The 25,118-nt window shown below is 37.9% G+C and overlaps 1 protein-coding gene across 4 annotated transcripts in view; it reads right to left on the bottom strand.

The window, feature by feature from the left end:
• The window catches only part of PRRG1 (proline rich and Gla domain 1), a 202,835-nt gene that overhangs the window by 56,697 nt on the left and 121,020 nt on the right, over nt 1–25,118 (bottom strand). For all 4 annotated transcript variants that reach the window (XM_058291957.2, XM_058291956.2, XM_058291955.2 and 1 more), the window contains one exon: nt 13,627–13,676. In XM_058291957.2, coding sequence (XP_058147940.1) covers nt 13,627–13,636 — 10 coding nt within the window. In that variant the 5' untranslated portion in view covers nt 13,637–13,676. The remainder of the gene's footprint in view (nt 1–13,626; nt 13,677–25,118) is intronic.

The following is a 25,118-nucleotide window of genomic DNA, read 5'->3' as shown; positions in this document are numbered from 1 at the left end:
GTGATAAGAAGGCCAAAAAGGCCTTCCCTCTGTTACCCTTTGGAACTGATGGTCCTGATACCCTCCATCCCCAAAGAAATTGGAATCCCTGTATTCTCTGAAAAGTAAGTAAAAGAACTAGAACAACTGGGGGCAACCTTAGAAAGCCAAGGGAAGTGGCACCTCCCAGATGGCTGGCAGATGTAGAATAAGCAAATAATGAGGGAAGTACTAGCGGTTTTGCACCAAGGGAATCACTGGGGAGTACAGGCCATGTGTGACCTGGTCCTCAAGCATTTTGGGTGTATGGGCCTTTATACTATAGCCAAATAAATAAGTGAACAGTGAATAACTGTCAGAGAGTTAATAAGAAAGTTTTAAGAAAGCAAGTGCCAGGGGGAGGGAGCCCAGCCTCAGACCATTCCAGAGCATTCAGGTTGATTATACTGAAATGCCCCTGTAGGTCGATTAAAGTATGTTCTGGTTATTGTGGATCACCTGACAGGGAGGGTAGAAGCGTACCCTCATGCTTCAGCTACAGCATCAGGGACTCCAAAAATTATCCTTGAACAAATCATTCCCCGATATGGATTAGTAGAAAATATAGATTCAGACAATGGTAGTCACTTTACATTCAGAATATTACCAAATATTATGCAGGGTCTAGGTGTCACATGGAACTTCCATATACTCTGGCACCCACCATCCTTAGGGAAGGTGGAAAGAATGAACCCAAACCTTAAAAAAACATCTTTGTAAGTTGGTCTTAGAAACCAAATTACCATGGGTTAAATGTTTCCCTATAGCTCTGTTAAGAATCTGAATTGCCCCTAGGAGGGAACTGGGAATTTCTCCTTATGAAACGCTTTTTGGTCTGCCCTTCCCTGGGAAGCCTGAAGAACTCCCCTCCTTTGAGTGTAAGGATCTCTTTCTTCAAAATTATATACTGGCCCTGTCTTCTACTTTGTCATCCCTTAGACATTGGGGTTTGCTGGCTCAGACTCCGCCTCTTGATTGGCAGTCCACCAACACCACCTGGCAGCTGGGGCCTAATCAAGTTGTGGAAAGAGTCCAAATTCCAACTGACCTGGGAAGGACCTTATCCAGTCTTGCTGACCACTGAGACAGCAGTCCAAATGGCAGAAAAAAAGCTGGGCTCACTACACTTGAGTAAAAGGACCAGTACCTGAACCGGACGATAAGTACCCAACAACTTCATGTGAGTCTTGGAAAATAATTTCAGCCCCAGATTCCCTTAAAGAACACACTGAAAAAAACAATAATGGAGGGGCGGGGGGAGAGTTGAGCTGTATATCATCCTAGTCAACAATGGCCCTAGTCTTATCAGAATACCAAAGGAGGAATTCAGACCTTAAGTTACAAGTGAAAATAATCTTACTAGCCATGATGTTTCAAACCCGAGAAGCAACTAGCCCCATAAATTAGTGATAAATGTGACTGAAGGTCTAGAGTCCCAGATGGTGCAGTTTGATGCCTGCCAAGTAATAGGCTGTGGGAATTTAGAGCACCAGCGATGGCTGAGTGGGGAAAATAAATACCTATGCCCAGAGCCAGGGGGAATGGTTACAGTCGAGCCCCCGCTTGCCCCTCCTGGGATGATGTACGGTGGACTACTCAGTATAAGGGATGGACCATGAATATGGGATGGGTTTCACCAAGTTCAAGGCCATTAAATGGTAAGATAACCTTTTATAAAGGTAATACCCCACCAGACTGCAAAAGTCTTCAGCGCAATCCATTAGTAATAACTATTAAGAAGGCAGACAAATTAAAAACTGGAAGCAGCACCAGGGACCAAGTAGTCAATAGAGGATATGGAATGGGAGCAGATGGTTCAGGTAAAGATCCTCTGGGGAGGTTCTGTATCCAAGTCCTTCCTCCCCCTGTACATATGACAACCACAACACCCTCTCCAGCTAACCCTTCAGAAATACCACAGGAAAAACCACCAAAGTCAGCTCCTCAATTCAAAATGATCCCAAAGCAGTCAGGATACTTAAGGCAGAAGATTTAAAGCAAACCATAGAAAAAGAGACAGGATATGGGGACACAAATGCCTGGGTAGAATGGGTCAAATATACAGTCCAGAGTCTGAACAAAAGCAACTGTTACACTTGTGCAACAGGCCACCCCACAGCTCATATTGTACCCTTTCCACTAGGTATGGAAATGCATGAAAGGGAGTTTAAGTGCATTATACTCCTCTTCCAGAATGCTACTCCCAGTGAAAATTGGAGTATGTTGCCCTCTCTCTTCCCACCAGTCAAAAACGGAAACATCAAGGCCATATCTGCCTCACGTCTGGACCTAAGAAATCACTCTGCTTGTCTCTCTAGACAGGAGAGAGGATTCCAGGACCTTGGAACTATGGTCTCGTGTACATGTGTGTGGAATGTAAGCAGTGATCATACTGACAATTTCTCCAGTTTGGTCACACCTCGAGCAGAACTGTGGTGGTACTGTGGAAAGGGTGTTCTCCAGCCAATACTGCCTGAGAGGTGGGGTGGAACCTGTGCTGTGGTCCAACTGGCTATCCCATTCACCTTAGCATTTGAAAAAGAAGTGAAAATAACATCCCAGGGAGAGAGAGAAGTCTACTTGGTTCTTTTGACAAGTGGATCTATCTAGACTATATAGGAGTTCCCTGAGGAGTCCCAGATGAATTTAAGGCTAGAAATCAGGGAGCAGCTGGGTTTGAGTCATTCTTGTTCTGGTGGGTCACCATTAATAAAAATGTAGATTGGATTAATTACATTTATTATAATCAACAGAAATTTATTAATTACACCAGGAATGCAGTTAAGGGAATTGCAGAACAATTAGATGCTCCTAGCAGAATGGCATGGGAAAACAGAATGGCCTTAGGTATGATGCTAGCTGAGAAAGGAGGAGTCTGTGTTACGATTGGAAGTAGTCACTGCACATTCATTCCTAATAACACTGCCCCTGATGGAACTATCACTAAACCTTTATAAGACCTAACAGCCCTATCTGATAAATTAGCAGAGAATTCTGGCATTAGTAATTCATTCACAGGATGGCTTGGAAATTGGTTTGGAAAATGGAAAGGGGTTGCACTGTCCATCTTAACTTCCCTCATTGTCTCAGCTGGGGTGCTTACCACAGTTGAATATTATATCATTCCATGTGCCCGAGGGCTAGTTCAAAGACTCTTTGAAACCACCCTAACCAAACAAATGCCCATACAGTATAGGAAAAACAATCTGTACCCCCTTAAAGAAGGAGATCCCTATGATGAAGAGTGTGAGAGAGCTCTTAGAAAAGTTGAAGATTGGAAATGTGAAAACTAAAAATAGTTTAAAAGAAAGAAGTGCGATTGTAAGGAATGGAGATCAGTTTAGTTTTCACATAAAGGAAGAAAATATTAATTAATGTAACCTGGCAGCCTACTGCCTCAGTCCCCCACTCCCGGGTTAAGCAGGAACAAAGGAAACCAGCTTAAGCCAGTCCTATAGCCAGGAAAAAAGATGCACAAGAAAGAGCTAAGTCAATACCAATTCAGCACTACATTCCATTCCTTATTTGGGAAAAGGGAGCAGGTAAAAACTAAAATGGTTAGAATGTGATGAGGGAAGTGATTAATCAAAAACTTTTGCACGGGAAAGTTAGACCTTCTCAGGTAGGCTGTAACCTCTGAGGTATCCAATCTATGGAGAAACAGAGGAAGGGCTTGCGTGCTAGGCTCAAGGGTATATATTGGGTCATTTTTCTTTGTTCAGCACACCAGCCATGTTTTCTGGGTGTGAGCCCCTTCTTGCAAGATTGAGAATAAATTCTTTTGTTCTCCACAATTAGGTGAGACTTATTTTCTTCCAGAAGATTTCTTTCTTGCACACACTAATGAAGGATGTTATCAACGTGGGAAAATGTGGGAGTGGTACTGAGTGGGGAATGTGAGAATCCACTATATTTTTATGTAACATTTATGTAATTTTAAGTATCTTTAAAAAAAATGAAAAGGAGAGCTGGCACAGCAAGATGACACGACAAAAAGAGACACAGAGGAGAGATAATAAGAGACACAGCAGATCAGAGAGCTGAGGTGGCACAAGAGAATGATCACCCCTCTCCCACTCGAGAAGGTCCCAGAATCGTTCCCTGGAGTCACCTAAAGAGAATACAAGCAGACACAGAAGAATACACAGCTAATGGACACAAAGAGCAGATACTGAATTGTACACATTAAAATTATGAATTCTGGGAAGTGGATTTGGCTCAACTGACAGAGCATCCGCCTACCACATGGGAGTTCCAGGGTTCAAACCCAGGGCCTCCTGACCCATGTGGTGAGCTGGCCCATGCGCAGTGCTGATGCATGCAAGGAGTGCCATGCCATGCAGGGGTATCCCTGGCGTAGGGGAGTCCCACGTGCAAAGAGTGCACCCCATAAGGAGAGCCACCCCATGCAAAAAAAATGCGGCCTGCCCAGGAGTGGTGCTGCACAAATGGAGAGCATCTTGATGCAGCAAGATGACGCAACAAAAAAGAGACAGATTCCTGGTGCTGCTGACAAGAACACAAGCAGACACAGAAGAATACACAGTAAATGGGCACAGAGAACAGACAACTGGGGGGGGAGGGGAAAGAAATAAAAAAGTTAAAAAATAAAATGATCAATTCTGTTATCTGAATTTTACCTCAATAAAAATACCGTGTAAATAGTGCCAATGTTAAGAAACCGTACAAAACTCACGCAGAGCAAATGCATCAAAGACAAAAACCATCAAGTACTACAGTGAGTTTAAAACATAACCTGGCTTTTAAATAGGTAGTCCATTTTTTCTGGAGGGAAAGTTTTGCCAAGAAAAAATAATGGCAGTTGTCAGCCCCAAGCAGATTTACATTACTGTTATAAAATTACGATGATAAGGGTTTACAATAAATTTCTGGCATCACCTAAATTACAGTGGCATGGATTTGCCACCATAATAAAGAAACTCTCAAATCTAACATAGCCCAGTAAATGAAATAATTATCTTTAAATGTGTGCCTTCACTTGAACTAAACAATGGAGGCCCCAAATACAATTAGGCACTACATTATGATAGTCACTTTACAAGCCTTGTCAACTTGAAGGTTCATTCCCTGTTTGAAAATATGGAGCTGTATGCTCAGTGTTAATGTTCGAATTGGCCTCAAATGAGCAGCAGTTCAGCAGCAAATCAAGGAGCTCAGAGATGTACTGTGGTAGCTGTAAACTATCTTTCCTTCCACCAAGTCTTGACATGTGGGGGGACATGTTTGGGTACCTTGGGTTAAATAAGTGAAATATATCCAGGGACCGAAAGGAATTATGTTGCCATGATTTAATAAAAAAAATAAGAAGTATAATTGGCAACATTGCTACTGTTTCTCTATAGAACTATCAGAGCAGTAAATAGGGAAAATGAAGATAGAAATTGATTTTTCAGATTAAGATTTTATAGACCTAAAATTTTCTTCTAAGCTAGGTAAAAGCTTTATTCAAAGACTAAATACTTAGAAGTTGAGAAAAAGAAAAAAAATTAAGTTGTTATCATATTTTTATTTTACTTATCCCCCATGTGCCAGTTGAGCCCTGATTTTCAGCAGATTTGCAACACCTACTCTCCAGTTCATTGGACTCTGCAGTACACCTAACAAGGAGACGATGGACAATGCCCATCCCAAAGAACAGTGTCTGCAACCGCAAGCAAAATAGTTCCATCCATCTGCCTCATGATCTAAGCCCTCTCAATTGGAAACAGAGTGGGCATTACCATCTCTAAATGCTGAAGATTGGGGAATGAACAATGGACTAAAGCAGACTTATTATTATTCGATTATAGACATGATTATTCTAGCAATGGAAGTACTCTTATCATTGGTATAAAGGCAGTTGCTACCAGAGGTTCTGAGGGGAGGGAGAGGGAAGAATAGGTGTAATATGGGGGCATTTTTAAATATATATATTTTTTGTTGTCTTTTTTTAAAGATACACAGATCACATAAAATGTTACATTAAAAAATATAAGAGGTTCCCATATATCCCACTCCCCACCCGCCCCCACTCCTCCCATATCAACAACCTCTTCCATCAATGTGGCACATTCATTTCATTGGATGACTACATTTTGTATTCATCAAATGCAATGAATGCTACACTGCGTGGATTATAGTTTATATTGTAGTTTATACCCCCTCCCAGTCCATTCCATGGGTTCTGGCAGGGTATATAATGTCCTGCATCTGTCCCTGCATTATCATTCAGGACAATTCCAAATCCCAAAAATATGGGGACATTTTTGGACATTAGAATTGTCCTGCATGACATTGCAATTACAGATACAGGCCTTATATATTTTGTCATAACCTACAAAATTGTGCAGGACAGAGTGTAAAGTATAATATAAACAGTTAGTAGCAGTGCATCAATATGTGTTCTTCAATTCTAACAAATGTACCATAGTAATGAAGGGTGTTAATGTGGGAAAGTGTGGGAGGGGGAGGGAGTGGGGCATATGGGAATCCCCTACAGTTTTTATGTAACATTTTTGTAATCTAAAGCTTCTTTAAAAATATAAAAAATAAAAAATAAATAATTGTTATCATTCAGCTTTTCCAGATATATTATTTTCTATATAACAAACAAACTGAATCCTTTTGAAAACTCATAACTATGATTTCTTTCTTGTAAAGGATGGCTAGAACCATCTTGTGGTTTGCTATCAAGACAGCATGATGAATTTCTTCCAGAAGATCAATTCTTAAGCTAAAGACACTGAAATTAGCCAATAATCACTGCATATTTCAGTAATAAATGCCATGAATTGCTGTGATAGTACTTAGAAGATGCAGTAATAGAAGTGTGTTAAAAAAAAAAACGCAAATGGAAAACAGATGTTTAAAAGATCAAATACTACTCAGAAAACATTTTATCAAAACCAATAATCCCAGAAATTTTTAGCAAGAAAACTCCCAAGAAATTGCTTTATGGATAAAGATAAAACTTAGCATTTGCCATTTTGTCAGGAATATAAGCAGTTACTCAGGTAGAATGAAAAGGTAGAACAAAGCTTTTATTTCTATCTGTAGATGATTAAAACTAAGCACTCGAGTACTAGGCACATAGTTTGTGAGCCTATATATACACATTTTAAAAATCATCATATTCTGTTTTTTGTGAAAATATTAATTCTCTACTGGAATTTTATACTTCATTTTACTTATATATGCTGTTCTTTTTCATAACAGCACCCTCCCCTCACCTGTCATCTCTTACTATTCTGGTGTTCTATAATGTAGTATATTATTTGTATTAAGAAAACACAAAAAGATAAAAACCCATCAAGAAGAATGACTTTCACATAAGTCAAGTAAACAGTATCTTAGGACCCTTACGTTAGGTACTTTCCCCTGTGTATTGTACAAGCAAGCTTCTGAATTGGATTTGTCCTGTTATATACTACAGAGGCTGCCAATCAGTGCTGCTACCTTTTGAGTTACTGCAGCCACAGACTGCTGCTATTGATAAGATTTTGGTACTTGGGACTCTGCTGACACCATGTGTTACCATAAATGGTGATGGATGCCAAGCTGTTTCTGCCCACCTGTACTTTCCCCCTTACTGTGGAAAAATATATAAATACCATCATAGATCTTAGAAAATAATTTCTTCCATACTTTCACAGCAATAGGTAACTCCTAAACTTTTAATTAACTTTATATAATACTTATGATGACTGAGATATTCAAAACATGGTTTGCTGGAGAAAAAGAAAAACTGAATATGACCTAAGACCTAGTTTTGAATTTTAAATCTCCATTACAGATTTCGAACAACAGATAAGACTTCCTCTCACAAGTTTCAATTTTCTAATATATAAATTGAGGAGAATAACCCCTTTTTATACCGTACGGTTAACCTTACAACTCAATTTAAGATAATGGAGGGGGATTGTCTGAGTTATGAAGTGCTCTACGGATATTTGTTAATATAAAAGTTATATATTCCTAGGAGTCCTAAATACTAATCCTTAGTTAACTATTCATATATATTAAGAGACCACTCATGGTAGTCTCTTAAGAAATCAAATACACAAATCTGTTCTCATCATCCCCCATTTAAAAAAATTATCATCTTTAATACCAAATAAATTAGGAGATGGTCCTTCAAATATATTTACAAATAATTTCTTCATCTAGTAAAAAGAACACTAAAATAAATTCACCCCAATTGTAATTCAATTTTTGTTTTTTACCTACACTATAGTTTACCAGCCATGTTCTTTGTTTTCTTGGCTCCTTAATTCATTTAATGAGGCTAGCACCATGTATTTGCAGTATTTCCCTCTGCTGTCCCTTTGTATTAGACACTGAGCTATGTTTGCAAGAGGCTTTGCCAAATCCAGTGAAAACTTCATTGTACAGTGCCAGAAAAGAGAAAAATGAGCCACACATTAGTATCTTTTTTATTTCACTAACAGTGTCAGCAATTAACAAGTATACTCAGGCAAACTAAGCAAAGCTTGGAGAATAAAGGAAAGAGTCTCTTTGAAATTCAGGATGTTAAGGATGCTTTTTAAATGGTCAACCCAGTCAAAATGCTGCTATCAGATGCTTCATGTTTGTAAAAGCAGTGTTCTTTGAAGCACTTCCCTTATCTCATTTTCAGGTGGGAAACATGCCCATCTTTGCAAATTACATTACCATAACCTGTTCTTTAGCAGGAACTCTATTAATTGCCTGAATATTTGAACAAGTACTTGCTGAGACATCTTTTAAAATAAGCACCCTAGTGATCCCTTTGCTGATGATCAGACTGAAAAGGGAGAGAAGAAATAAGAAGGAACATGTTACACTGTCCCAGTGCAGCTCATTTCTTCATAAGGCCATGGTAATGGGTTAGCCCCTATGTTAGGTCACTAGGCAAATCTCAATAAATATAAAAAGCACCTTTTCAGATCAAAATGGAATGAAACTGGAAATTAATAAGAAACGGGAAAGGGGAAATTTTGCAAATATGTGGAGGCTAAACAACACACTCCTATATAATCAGTGGGACAAAGAAGAAATTATAAGTGAAATTAGTAAATATATGCAATGAATGAAAATTACAACATAACTTATCACTATCTACGGGATACAGAGAAGGCTGAGAGGGAAATTTATAGCCTGAGGTGCCAATATTAAAAAAGACGAGCCAAAATCAAAGATCTTACTGAACAACTGGAGAAACTAGAAAAAGAACAGCAAACCACTCCCAAAGCAAGCAGAAAGAAGGATGTAATAAAGATTAGAGCAGAAATAAATAAAATTGAGAACAACAAAACCCAATAGAGAACATCAACAAAATCAAAAGTTTGACAAACCCTTAGATGAACAGAGAAAAAAGAAGATGCAAATGAATAAAATCAGAAAAGATGGGAAACGGACTTGGCCCAGTGGTTAGGGCGACCGTCTACCACATGGGAGGTCCGCAGTTCAAACCCCGGGCCTCCTTGACCTGTGTGGAACTGGTCCATGTGCAGTGCTGATGCGCACAAGGAGTGCCCTGCCACGCAGGGGTGTCCCCCGCGTAGGGGAGCCCCACGTGCAAGGAGTGCACCCGTAAGGAGAGCCGCCCAGCTCGAAAGAAAGTGCAGCCTGCCCAGGAATGGCGCCGCCCACACTTCCCGTGCTGGTGATGACAACAGAAGCAGACAAAGAAACAAGAGGCAACAAATAGACACAGAGAACAGACAACCGGGGGTGGGGGGAGGGGGAATTAAATAAATAAATAAAATCTTAAAAAATAAAATAAAATCAGAAAAGAAAGGCGTGGGGATTACAACTGACCCCACAGAAATAAAAAGGATCGTAAAATGGTATTATGAGAAATTGTATGCCAACAAACTAGACAATCTAGATGAAATGGACAAATTCCTAGAAACACACAAACAACCTACACGGACTCTATAAGAAATAGAAGAACTTAACAAACCAATTACATTAAAAGAAATTGAATCAGTCATCAAAAATCTCCTAACAAAGAAAAGTCTGAACCAAATTGTTCCACAGGTGAATTTTATCAAGCATTTTGAGAAGAACTAACACCAATCCTGTTTAAACTCTTCCAAGAAGAGGAGGGGAAACTTTCCAATACATCTTATGAAGCCAACATCACCCTAATACCACAGCCAGATAAAGACACTCTAAGAAAGGAAAATTACGGACCAATCTCTCTAATGAACATAGATGCAAAACTTCTTAATAAAATACTTGCAAACAGAATCCAAAAGCATATCAAAAGAATTATTCACAATGACCAAGTGAGATTTACTCCTGGTATGCAAAGGTGGTTCAACATAAGAAAATCAATTAACGCAATACAGCACATTAACAAATTGAAGGAAGAAAACTACATGATCATCTCAATTGATGTAAAAAAGTCATTCGACAAAATCCAGCATCCTCTCTTGATAAAAAAAAAAACTCTTTGAAAGATAGGAGAAGGAAAATCCCACAATATGATAAAGGGCATATATGAAATATCTACAGCCAACATCATACTCTAAAATCATGACAAGGATGCCCACTGTCACCACTGTTATTCAAAACTGTGCTAGAAGTTCTAGCTAGAGAAATTAGATAAGGAAAAAAGAGCCATTCAAATAAGAAAAGAGGAAGTAAAACTCACTACTTGTGGATGATTTGATCTTATATTTAGAAAATTCTGAAGTGTCTACAACAAAGCTATTTGAGCTAATTGAGTTCAGCAAAGTGGCAGGATACAAGACCAACAGGCTAAAGTCATTAATGTTTCTATAAACTGTTATTGAAGTATGTGAGGAGGAAATCAGGAAAATAATTCCATTTACAATAGCAACAAAAAGACTCAAATACCTAGGAATCAATTTGATCAATGGAGTATACGACCTATATGCAGAAAACTACAAAACAATGCTAAAAGAAATCAAAGAAGACCTAAACAAATGGAAAAATATTCCTTACTCATGGATTGGAAGACTAAATATCATGAAGATGGCAATCCTACCCAAACTGATTTATAGATTCAATGCAATACCAATCAAAACTCCAACAGCTTACTTTACAGAAATAGAAAAGGCCATTACCAAATTTATTTGGAAGAGATAGTGGCTCCGAATAGCCAAAAGCATTCTAAAAAAGAAGAGTGTTGTGGGAGGACTTTCACTGCTTGACCTTGAAACACTACAAAGTTACAGTGGGCAAAACAGCATGATAATGGCATAAAATTAGACACATTGATCAGTGAAATAGAATTAAGAATCCAGAAATAAACCATTACCTTTCCAGCCAACTGGTTTTTGACAAAACTATCAAGTCCATGTTACTGGGACAAAACAGTCTCTTCAACAAATTGTGCTGGGAGAATTGGGTACCCATAGCCAAAAAAAATTAAAGAGAACCCCTATCTCACTGCCTATACAGGAATCAACTCAAAATGGATTGAAGACCTAAATATAAAAGCCAGGACCATAAAACCACTAGAGGAAAATGAAAGGAAACATCTTTAAATCTTGTGGTAGGTAGTAGTTTCTTGGATCTTTACACCTAAAGCACAAGCAACAAAAGAAAAAATAATTAAATGGGACCTCCTCAAATTTAAACACTTTTGCAACTCGAAGGACTTTGTGAATAGGGTGAAATATAAGCTGACCCAATGGGAGAAAATACTTGGAAATTATATATCCTATAAGGATTTAATATCCATGATATATAAAGAGATGCTACAACTCAACAATAAAAATACAAATGACCCAATTAAAAAATGGGCAAAAGACTTGAATAGACACTTGTACAAGGAAGAAATACAAATGGCAAAAAAAAAAAACCATGAAAAAAATGTTCAACATCGCTAGCAATCAGGGAAATGCAAATCAAAGCTACAATGAGATATCATTTCACACCTATTAGAATGGGCACTATTAAAAAGACAGAGAACTACAAGTGCTGGAGAGGATGTGGAGAGATAGGAACACTTATTTACTGTTGGTGGGAATGCAGAATGGTACAGCCACTGTGGAGGACTGTTTGGCAGTTCCTAAAGAAGTTGAATATAGATTTGCCACATGACCTGGCAATACCACTACTGGGTATATACCCAGAATGGAGAGAAGTCACAGGAAGAGACAATGTTCATACTGGTGTTATTCACGATTGGCAGAAGATGGAAAGAACCCAGGGGTTCATCAACTGATGAACGGATAAACAAAATATGGTGTATTCACGTGATGGAATATTATGCAGCTGTAAAAAGAAAGGAAATCGTGAAGCATGTGACAACATGGATGAACCTGGAAGATATTATGTTGAGTGGAGCAAGCCAGACACAAAAGGACAAATTCTGTACAATTGTGCTATTATGAACTAAATACATTGCATAAACTCATGGAGTTTATAACTAGAATATGGGTCAGCAGAAAATAGAGTGAATTTAGAGAATGGAAAGCTGAGGGTTAACCTGTGCAGAATTGATAAAAATGTTGTTTGTTAATCTTTGGAAATGAATTTAAAAAGTGAAGGTACAATATGGTGTTCATAATTAGCAGTGCTTTTATATAGATATGACAGTGGTTTAAAGGGAAAACTCTAAGATCAGGTATATTACTGAAGGAAGGCTAAAAAATGTAACATAGGACTACATAGCATAATAAAACTTCATGTGAAACATGAATATGGGTAATATTGCATATAAGACTGTTTTCCTTTGAAACTGGACAAATGTATGCTAATCAGGCAACCACCCCCCAAACATTATGCTAAGTGAAAGAAACCAGACACAAAGTACATATTGTAAGATTCCATTTACATAAAATATAAATATAAATCAATTTATATAGATGGAATTAGATTAGTGGTTATTTAGGACTAGGGAAGGATAGAGGAATTGAAAGGTGACTACTAAGAGGTGAGGCATTTTTCTTTTTGGAGTAATGAAATTGTTCTAAAACTTTTTGTGGTGATAAATGCACAACACTGTGATTAGACTAAAAGTCATTGACTGTACACTTTGGATAGATTATATGGTATGTGAATATATCTCAATAAAACTCCTTAATAAAAAAAAGAAATAATGGCCCAACTTTTGCAAAACTGACAAAAGACTATTTTTCAGAGTTCTGCTAAAGTTGATTTTGACAGTTTTTGCTCATATTTTGCTATTTTGTGGAGGGATAGACATGGGAACACTCTGCTCTGCCATTTTCACTGATGTCACCTCCATCTTAATATATTTGGCCACTAAACCTAATGCATTCTTTTATAATTTCCTTTGGTTAATTCACCATCCTGTTTGGAGTCGGACATTGATCTCCATTGCTAATGTAGTTTTAGTTTGTACTGTTTTTCACTCCTTATAACATTCCATTGTATATGCATACCAACAAATTTTTATATTATTGGTAGATAACAATAACAACAAAAAGCCTCAGGAAGATATTTCCAATATATCTTCTTGGGCCATTTGGGCTGCCTCCCAGAGCCTGGACTAGGGTATGGCAAGTAAGGTGCTTACAGCACAAAATTTAAAGAGATTAACATTTAAATTTAAATTTAAAGAGATTAACATTTTAAGAGATTAACATGGAGACAGAGTAAATTATTTAAAAGCAAAGAGAAACTTACCCCTCCCCATTTTTCTCGTGGTCTCTGGTAGGTCCCCGGATGATGATTCCCTGTACAAAACACAGCATATACACACTGTCAGATTCACAAAGGCTAGGCTTCAGATAAGCTCCATTAAAGCTGATGTGGTTAAGGTGGGCATTTCATTTTAGTGCATTTCAATCTTGTCCTCTTACATAAATGTTTTCTCCATCAAAAACACATAACCTTAGAAGACAGAAACATAGTTATTCTGGGAAGATGGATGTATATATCGAACTTGCTATGACTTTCTTTTCCTGGCACTAGTTTCTGCCCCTGCCAAATAAAAACCATCAAATTGGCTACAATCTGATCTCTTAGGAAGGCAGCATATCAACAACAACAAAAAAATGATGGACAGAATGTGCCACAATTTCAACAAGCTATTAGCTTGCCTGTCTCTGGCTTTCCTTGCAACATCATTCTGTGACAAATCCAATACCCTTTATTGCATAACCTTTTCCTGAATAGTGTCAAAAAGCAGTTCCCCTAATCAAATTATCCCTGAGGCAAAACAGCCCACAGAGTTATCCTCAATAAACAGTAAGAATCAATGAGCATGAACCCCTGGCAGCAGAAACTTTGGAGAAACAAACAAACAAAAAAAACATATACTGCAAATTCAGGAGAAATGGTAGGCAGAGGAGAGCAGCAATTCTGTTTTTAAAATATGAAAAGCATATATGCACACACAAGCTGATTCGTATCAACCCTTATTTTTCTGCTGGGTTCAAATGTATGGTTCAACCAGAGCTACCATACATTTTTCCGTCATTTGCCACATTCCCAACATTGAGCTAAGAACCTGACAGGTAGAAATATAAAACATAATCTTTTAGTCCATTAAGGAATTTATAACCTACTTGAAGTTAAACATGAAATAAACAGGCCAGTTGGAGTAGGTATCAGACAGAGAGCCCCGATAACTAGCTGTGTGATTCTGAATGTGTCGTTTTCTATCCCAAATTCCTTGCAAAAGGAGAAGGCTGAATTACATGAATGTTCCCCAAAGTGCCTTCCACAGGATGGTGAGAGGTACGTTATCCAAAAAAGGGTTTTTTGATCAAATAAGTTTAGGAAATGCTGTTTTAAGCTTAAACCGTTTCTTTATTAGAAAACTTTTCAGATTCTTTAAAATGCTAATGAACAATGTGACAAAAGTATGCAGTCTCTCAAGTTAATTTGACCAGAGTCTCTCTCTCTCTCTCTCTTTTTTTTTTTTTTTTTTGGTAAGTAACACTTCTCAGGCCTACTATTCTTTAGAGCTCAGTTTGGGAAATTGTGGACAAGATAACTGCTTAGAGCTTCTCACAACTCTGGAATTCTATTATATTATTACAGGGTATTAATTGTATAGAACAAAATTAACATAAAGTGAATCAAGAAAGAAGTCAGAGGACTGGATTCTCAGAGAATTTTGGAGCAGAAAGGAACTTAAGAAATTACCTAATAATTTCTCATCAACCACTCCCACCTCCCCTTATAAAGCAGCAGACATTCCTCAAAAAACTTTATGCAGCACACCAATCTATAAAACGGATTAGGGCAGAAAACTTTAGGCTGAATTTAGATGGAGGGCTGGAATCCCACCCATTAGGATTTCCCCTTGAGGCAGCTTGGCTATATACCTCATCAGAAACCAATGTCATAGGAAGCAGAGTCTGAAATCCAGTGATTCCTGACCCTTTAGATGATGCTATACTGGGAGGCTTTAGGAAAAAGCTGGAAGGAACCCTTACACATATTCACAGGAGGGTCCTTCACCCTTCCCAAGTATTATCTGAGTTTTAACTGTAATCCTTCCAAATCAGATAAATAAAATAACCATTAGGCAAACAGAATAACAAAACCTTTCTCACTCCACGAAAAACCATAAGGAAGATAATGCATTAAGATGCAATCCCTGTACAAATGAGAAGCCACTTAAGAGGAGAGAAGTGATATGGCTAAATCTGGACTTTAATACCATATCTCTGGCATCAGTGAGGAAAAGACATTTGAGGGGTGAGAGTGGGTTGATGTGGGACAGTGATATCAGAGATGCTAGGTAGGTCTGGCAGGACTTCTTGTATTTTATTTTTTGTTTATTCTTTAATATTTAATAAAGTCTTCTGGGAAATAGTCAAGCCTATCTCAGTTGTGTTAGGGGGAAACCACAAAAGAAAGGGCTGCCAGGCTTAGGCCAGGAGTTTCAAAGGGGAATTGTCTCTTCAGAGGTCAGCATGGTGGACATATCAGGCATCAGGGGCAGATGTCATCTAGGGTATGATGAAACGAAGAAAAAAAGCAATACTATCTATCAGTCAACTCACCTAGTTTTCTAGTAGTAACCTACAAAGAAATCTTGTTTTAAAGAAGACCATTTCCTTACAGCAGTGTGGAGCTCAGGATCTACTGCCTATATCATCAACACCTCCCAAACTTCCCCAATGCCAGGTTGCCTCCCTGCTTCTTTCCCTGTCACCAGGGTTTAGCCAACCATTTCCACTCTGATCCCCTACTACTCTACTCTCTTCTTTTTGTGTGTTTCAGTTTTTATAATTCTCTAAGGCATACTTTTCAATATTCATTCTCTTTTCTATTTCTCAGCTAGGTCCATATCCCAAATTAAACATTACTTCTAAAGTAAAGGGAGTGGGTGTAGCTCAGTGGTGGAGTGCCTGCTTCCCGTGTATAAGGTCCCATGTTCAATCCCTGGTACCTCCTTAAAGAAACAAAAAAAAATGTTTTTAAAGTAATGCCAACACAGCTAAAAACAACAAAAAGGCAGGTTTTAGCCAGATGTTAGGAAATCTAAATAAAATCACTATTTCATGGATTTACACAGCCTGTCATTAAATACTCCCTACAATCAGGTCCCATCTTCCTTAATAGTTATACCATATTCCAGCAAAACTGGTACCTCCTCCTCCCTTAAAGATGCTTTGAACTGGTCCAACTCTGTCTTTGCTCTTTTCCTCTGCATTACCTATACCCACAAAAATTCCATTCATCCTTCAATATCAATAGTGAAGTCTTTCCTCCTTACCTGAACAGGAAGTAATCTCTTTTTCCTTTGAACTCCCATATAATATGGCACTTAGGCACTACCTCATGCAGGTGAGCATGCCTTACAATATCTATCAGACTGTCTAAGAGGGCAAGCAATCTGTCTTCTACACCAGTGTCTAATTAGTTCATACAGGGCACCAATTCATTCCTACTGAAGGTTTGCCCTACACAAACCAGACTTAGGAGAAGCTTTCTTACCAAGTATGTTCAGCACACATCATGTTTGCCTAAGTTTCCATTACTATAGATCAGTGCATGCAACTCCAGCCATTCAAATGCCACCTTAATCAATTGTATGGTTTTTGGTAAATCTATTTATTGATTTATTGTTTACACCAAATGTTTTTCAGTTAAGTTTCTGTATTAGCTAAAGCGATGCTGATGCAAAATACCAGTAATCTGTTGACTTTTATAAAGAGTATTTATTTGGGGAAGAAGCTTACAGTTACCAGGCCATCAAGCATAAATTACTTCCCTCACCAAAGTCTGTTGCCATTGTTGGGGTAAGATGGCTGCTGAGGTCTGTAAGGGTTCAGGCTTCCTGCGTTCCTCTCTTCCTCTCTTCCCAGGGCTTGCCTCTCTCTGGGCTCAGCTGCTCTGTTATCTCCACAAGGTCAGCTGTAGACTCTTAGGTGAATGGCCTGTTTCTCTTCCCAGGGTCTTCTCTCTTTCCTCACAACCAAGCTCCTCTGTGTGCTTACTTCCCGGGGCTCCAGTTTAAGACTCCAACCTCCCTTCTCTGCAGTGCGGCTTCTCTGCGAGTCCCTGCCCAACAACGGGGTGGGGATGCAGAATCCTAATGACATGGCCCAATCAAAGCTTTAAACATTATTTAATCAAGTAAAAGTAAAACCTCTGAAACCAATATTCTCTAATATGCCCAGAGGAAAAGACCAGCTTACAAACATAATCCAATATTTCTTTTTGGAGCTCATCAATAATATCAAACTGGTAGTGTCTCTCTCTTTTTAAAATTTAAGTATCCACTTTAGCTTTGTACTATAAAATAGTATGTGAAATCATAAGTTGATGTGTTATGCATTTTTTCTATTAAAATAGATAACTATTAAACTTTAAAACTTTTTCCATGGTTCCATCTAGTTAGTTTGCATATTATAAGCAGTATACTTTGTGAAACACTGTTAATTTCTTTCTTCATTCAGTCCAAAAATACTTGATGACTGTCTTTTACTTACCAGGCACTGTTCCATGCTTTAGGGAAGTGGCTCTTAACAGGGAGTGGTGTCGGAAAAAGAGTTTAAATTGTATTTGAACTTCATATGACCTGTTCCTTATTGTAGATGTTGCAGTTGTTCCTTATTGTAGATGTTGCTGTTGTTCCCTATTATTGTAGATGATGTCGCAGTTCTGATAGCAAACAGCTGCTTGGTAGTTTCCAATAAATATGATGTGGAAACTAGGGTTGAGGCTGTCAGTTCCAGAAGCTGTGAGCCTCCTGGTCCCATCTTTATTTCCTCTCTTGTGTCCTTCTCTCTGTCCATTTATTTTGTAAAGCTCGGTGTCGCCTTCCCTTCGAGCCAACCTATCGCTGAGATGATCTCAGCAACTGGCGCATAACGTGGGACATGAAGGGAAGAAGGCTCACAGCAACTGGCACCAGAACAGGAACCCAAAGGAAAGAAGGATCGCCTCAAGGGAAACTAAAGGTGGTGTAACAGTACAGAGCCCTGAGTGGTTTGGAAAGCCTTCGAAGTCCTTGAGGGTTTGCTTGTATTTCCCCAGGAGACGTAGAACGTCCTGTGTGGGTACCAGCTTGTCAGATAAAGCCATATCATGAACACCAAGAGACAACGAAAGTTCCTGTGGAACCCAGAACCTCTGGTCGTACAGATGGAGAGATACATGCTGGGTCTCATTCTGAAGACTAGAATGGCTTTACATCAAAGTATATAAAGTACAGAACTTGTTCAAGCATGGCATCATAAAGTAAGTATGGCTTGGGAACAGAAAGAGATTTTTAAAAAAATTCAGAGGAGGAAAACTGGAAAAGAAATGTTGAATTATAAAAGGAAGCAATGAAGAAATTCTAGATTAACAGATTTGGAACTGCTTTTGTGTTTGTTCAATGTCAGTGTGTGTATTGTAATTGTTTCAGTGTGTGTGTTCATAAAAGAAAAAAAAGAGAAAGGGAGGAAAAAAGACAGAGAAAGAGAGAAAGGGAGGAAAAAACAAAGGGAAAGAAAGAGGTAGAGAAAAAGGAAGAAAGAGAAATAGGAAGAAAAAGGAAGGAAAAAGATATAAAAAGGAAGGAAAAAAGAAAAAGAGAGAAAGGGGGAAAAGAAAGGGAAAGAAAGAGAAAGGAAGAAAGGAAGGAAAAAGAAAAATGAAGGAAAAAAGAAAAAGGAAGAGAGAGAAAAAGGAAAAAAGGAAAGACAGATATAAAGAAAAAGGAAAAAAGAGAAAGGATGGAAAAAAGAAAAAGAAAGAATTATCAGTGTATATTTTGATACCTCTGGATGGTGATATAACTTGATAAATAAAAGTTTCTGAAAGAGCTCTATTCAAATGGCCAAAAAGTTAAATAAGCGCTTTTATTTTTACCTACGTTTAAAACGTTAATGAGATCTCTATAGTTGTAAATCTTGATTAATAGAATCACTATAGTTTCTTCATAAAAAATAGTTCTTGCTTAAAGTGAAATGTTTACTTTTCTTCATAGGATAAAATGAAAGATATAAAAGTTAAGTGAATATTGAAAAAGGTAAAAAGTTTGTGGGAATGCTAACTGAAATTTAATAAGATGTATTTTGTCCTAAAATAAAATGGTTAGTTTTATAAAGTCAGAAATGGAAATATGCAGGACAGAACTAGTATGCATATAGCAAGTTGTAAAAGTATTGTGGTAGCATTCAGTGAGATAATGTGTTTTGTACAAGTAAAACAAGCCTGAATAAATAAAAAAAGTGCAAAAACTGTGTGAAAAGGTCAACCAACAATGGACTTTTCTTTAAAGCATTTTTTCTTTATTTTTAAAGGAGCTTTAGATCACATAAATGTTACATAAAAAATATAGGGGATTGCCATGTACTCCACCATCTTCCCCTCCCACACTTTTACCCATTAACAACACGTTTCATTAGTGTCGGCACGTTTGTTACAATTGGTGAACATATATTGAAGCATTGCTGCTAAGCATGGTCTATAGCTTACATTATGGTTTACACTTTGCCCCACACAATTTTATAGGTCTTGACGAAATGTGTAATGGCTTGTACCCGTCATTGGAACATCATGCAGAACAATTCCAATGTTAACAATGGACTTTTGCAGCTCTTCCTCAAGGCTTTCTGCCCTGGCTTGATGGCAATGAATCTGGCTGCAGAGAAGAAACCTGTGGCAGTAACCCTACTAAGAAACATCAGAGACAATGGTATTTTAAGGGCCTGGAATAGGCAAACAGTTGGGACAAGCTGTAAGGTCCCTGCTACTCTATCAAATTATTAAATGTTGTTTGGTTGGGTAAGACAAAACTACACTCTCTGCTGCAATTGATAAAGTAAAATGTTTTCTCATATTAATAGAATTTGTAATATTGTTGGAATACTAAAAATCTTTTATCCCTCACTAAGATGTGTTAATTAGGAAAGGTCCTCAATGGGAGTATGAGGACCTCCAGTAGGCTGCTTTAAAAAATAAAAAAAAAAGAGGGAGAAGGTGGATACTGACTTAGCCTGTGAATTGGATGTGACCCCGTATGTGCAAAAACAAAAAGGGGGAAATGTGGGAAAAATAGTTTAAATTGTATTTGAACTTTGTATAGCCTGTTCCTTATTGTAGATGTTGCAGTTGTTCCCTGTTATTGCAGATGGATGTTGCAGTTCTGATAGCAAACAGCTGCTCGGTAGTTTCCAATAAACAGGATGTGGAAACTAGGGTCGAGGCTATCAGTTCCAGAAGCTGTGAGTCCCCTGATCCCATCTTTATTTCCTCTCTTGTGTTTTTCTCTCTGTCCTTTATTTCATAAAGTTCTGTGTTGCCTTCCCTTCGAGCCAACCTATCTCTGAGCTGATCTCAGCAGGTGGGGTGGGAAACAATGACAAATTTGTCTCCATGGGAAATTTGCCAATGTCTAGAGACATTTTTGTCACAACTTGGGAGGGAACTATTAGCATACTGTGTAGAGGCCAGGGATACTGCTAAACATCCTACAGTGCACAGAACAGCCAGCTCCCCACCACAAAGAATTATCTGGCCCAAAATGTCAGTAATGACAGTGAGAAACCATGCTTTAAAGAAATTAATTCCCTGCTTTGTTGGAGTTTATAAATCAGTAACACAATGTTTTAGATTATGCTATCTTCTAATACATTCAAATGAGATTCATCAGTCGACAGTTCTCTCAGGACTTATTCTCTGTAAGCATTTCTTATATATATATATGGACGTCATGCTGGCACTAAGCATATTTTCAGGACAATGGCCTCTTAAATAATGGCCAGTTATATACATCCCAACAAAGAGTTCCATCATCAGGAATTCTTGCCACCACATATACCTAGACCTGGGGCCTGCCCTGCCAATTACTGCTATCAGACGGTGAGCAAGTTATTTAACCTCTTTAAACCTCAGCTTCCTCATCCAGAATGGGGCTATTAATGGTAGCCCTAATCTCATAGGCTTTTGGGAGAATGAAATGAGAACAATTAGAGCAGTTCCTGGTAACAGTAAATGCACAGTAAATAGGACCTATGAGAATGATAACACAGATTTGGTTTTCCCCAAAATATCTTGGATCATTCTGGTTCTGGTGATTTATTTTGTAGTTGGTCAATCTGGTTCAATACATTAAGTGTAACTATTACTATTAATTTTAAGAGAGAGGGTAGTATTAATGCACATTTTATGAAATACATTTTTAAATTAAAACTTGATTTCAGGGTAGTAGCTTTAGCTGCATTTACTACTTAAGTTTGGAGTATGTACCCCCCAATTCTCTAATAGCTTTTTAATGTCCTACCTGCATTCCCCCCTCATATCCTAGCCTTCCTGTGACATTCATAGCCTGCAGACAGACTCTTAATCCTGGTAGTTATTCTTCTTCCAGTAATCCTCTGAGATCCAATTATATTTAGTGCTTATTAGTTACCAAACACTGCATGCTACATTTTAATTTGTACAGCAGCACTTTTCTGTTGGTTTTGTTTTTCAGCCACATGGCTCTCATCACGGGTAAGGTAAGTCAGTCACTTTGCTGTCCACCTCTACTTTTCAAACATACCCTCACTTTGACCTCTAATCACCCATTAAGGGCTTTGCCATTCTCAGTCTCCTGCTCCCGCCCAGATCCCAAGGTACTTCTAATTTTTAAGGGCAAGAGGGTCTAAGGGCCCTGTCGCAGCCCCTCTTTGCAGCCCATTCCTTCTTCATCCTCTCTTTTAAAGCCACAGCTCTTTTTCACTGCCTAAGGACTCTTCTGTCAAGATAGGTTTACTCTACTAAACCCCCTGAGACCATTTCCTCAATTTCTCCAGTTCCATGTCCTTCAAATAATAAAGATTCAACTGGTATTTGTTGTATATAATAATAAGGCAGTTTCACATATGTCATCTTATCAAAAGTCCTCCTAATAACCCTATGAGGTAGGTACTATAATACCTATTGATAAGTGATAAAACTAAATTTCAGAGAAATCTATTACTCTTGTTCATATAGTTAGTAAGTAAGGAGCATCCCAGAATCGTTTAACTTATCAACATAATATCAAAAGTGTTCACATTGTAACTATATATAGCTTGATAACTTTCCACAAACATGGCTGTGTAACTGGCACCCAGATCAAGATTCAGAAGACATTGCAGGGTTTTAACCTATGGTTTCTGACATTAAGTCCAGTGCTCTTTCATTCATAAAGTCACTCAACAAATATTTACTTACTGCTTACAACATTTCAGTAATTTTTCTAAGTACTGGGGATTGAATAGTGAGTTAAGACAAATGTGATCCCTGCCCTAAAGTCTAGGGGGAAGTCTTATTTTTAAAAAGTAAACAAACTTAAGGTATTAGAAGAACTTAAAGAAGTTCAATATGGCTTCTGCATGGCAAATAAGAGATACAGTTGGAAACAGAGATAAATGGTCATATCATACAAGTATTTACTGGTTGGTAAAGAGTTTGGATTTTATTTTAAATGCAATGGGAAGCTATTAAATACTCCTGCATTCATAAAATAACCCATTCCCTAAGAGTTTGCTCAATTCTTCTATTATCCCAAGCTTTAGGCACTTACTATGTGCCATTCATGTAACTAGGCATGTATCAATATGTATATATTTACAAACACAATTATCATAAAGGCTTAATATATACATCCATATATACATACATACATGCATACATATACACAGTGTTCTTCCCAAGAGTTATAAATTAGGAAGCACCAAAAGTGCTGCCAGATATTGCTGACTTCTAGCCATACTTACTTATCAGAATCTGGAGAGCAAAGCTAAGCAAGATATGCAGATGAGGATATGATACATTTTTTCAGTCTGTTTTTCAGTTATCCTCAGATTTGGTGAGGATAACTCACCAAATTAGTGAGTATTTGTGTCTATTCAAATACACCCTGTGTCTACTACATGCCTGGGTGCTGGTGATACAGCAGTAAACAAAACAGACAAAAATCCCTGTCCTCATGCAGTTTGCAATCTAGAGGGGATGAAAGAATTAACCAAATAGGCAAGTAAAATATATATCATGTTAAATAGTGGCACGTACCAAGGAGGAAAAAAAGTGAGGCAGGATAGAGGGATAGGAGTTACTTGATTTACATAATAATGGTAATCTATGTAAGACAAGCACTGCTTTTTAAATAATATTTATTTATTTATTTTTACCAGTTTAACAGTTACACACTGTTGGTATATACCAAAGATCAGCAAACTTTTTCTGTAAAAGGCGAGAGAGTCATTATTTTAGGCTTTGTAGGCCATATGGGCTCTGTTGCAACTACTCAACTCAGCCAGTGTATCCCGAAAACAGCTACAAACAAAATGCAAAACAATATGTGTGGCTGTGCTCCAATAAAACTTTATTTACTGACACTGGAATTTGAATTTCATATAATTTCCATGTGTCATAAATATCTAAAATTATTTTCAACCATTTAAAAATGTAAAAACCTTTCTTAGTTTGTGGGTTATACAAAAACAGGCAGTGGGCCATTATTTGCCTATGTCTGGTGTAGACATGAAATGACTTACTTAACTTTCATAAAGCAACAAGATAAAAGAAATACAAGAAAGTCCTGCATAAGTATTATTGAAACACTAAGATTCAGTGTCAATACAGTTATAAAATTTCTAACTTTTAAGTTAGAAATACTAATTTTATATGACAGTAGGACATATTTCAAGTGTACAATAAAATATTAAAGGTAATGGTATACCCATCTAAATAAATCATGCTAAAATTATAGAAGTATCTCAGTGAGTAAGAAGTCATCACAAACTATATCAAGTAGTCTATATGCCCTATAAATCACTAGATGAAGTCAAATGTAATCGTCTAGCAGAAATAGTTTATTTCATCCACAGTGACATTTCAATTATCATGTCTATACCAGTAAACCCATGTTTTTGTATATCTAACTTCAACATTTCCCCTGAATTTCACAATTCCTTGTCTCAACACGCCTATAGTTGGATATCTTGCCACCACCTTAAACACCATGGCTCTAAATCCAAATATCTTCTCCACCACACAGGTAAACTAGCTTCCCTTCTTAACTTCCATAATAATATTAACTTCCTTGTCTCATTCAACCAAAGTGTTGCAGGTTAACATTTTAACATATTAACTAAGGTTGTGTTTCTCCCAAGAGTTCACTGCTTTTCCTCTTTTCTTTACTCCTTATCTACCCCCCCTCCCCAAGTAGCTAAGCCATTCTTTGCTCTTTGACTCAAATGAAAGATAACCTTGGGTAAGAAAAAAAAAAAGTCTTCCTAACTTTGGCTTCCAAGGTCCTTGGGAAAAAGGAGATGTCTCCTGGCAGAGAAAAAAACAATTTAATAAAATAGTGAGAATAGGGGTTCTCCCTCCAGTCCCACCCAATTCCCAGACTAGAAATACTTCCTTGAGCTAAGAAATAAAGGGCCAGACCTGCAGGAACCAATAGATTCAAAACAATGTGCTGTTCTTAGTAAGAAGCATTGCTTGAATGTCCAAGAGCCTGATAGGAGTCAGTTTAGCATCAATAGACCACTTGACCTCCACAAGGGTGGTGGTCAATAGTGAGCGTCCCTTGGACAGCAGTCATTCCCTTGCTGATGACCTCCCTGCTGGAATGATGCACATCATGCTTGAGACTGTCTTCAATCTCCATACAGTTTTCTCCGAGTAGACAGTCCTCCTTGCAACTTCCCTGGACCAAAAGCTCCAAAGAAGAACACGGCCCTGGACAC

The sequence above is a fragment of the Dasypus novemcinctus genome, chromosome X (assembly GCF_030445035.2).
Source record: "Dasypus novemcinctus isolate mDasNov1 chromosome X, mDasNov1.1.hap2, whole genome shotgun sequence".
In the NCBI taxonomy this organism is placed as follows: Eukaryota; Metazoa; Chordata; class Mammalia; order Cingulata; family Dasypodidae; genus Dasypus; species Dasypus novemcinctus.
This window is presented reverse-complemented; position numbering and strand designations above follow the sequence as displayed.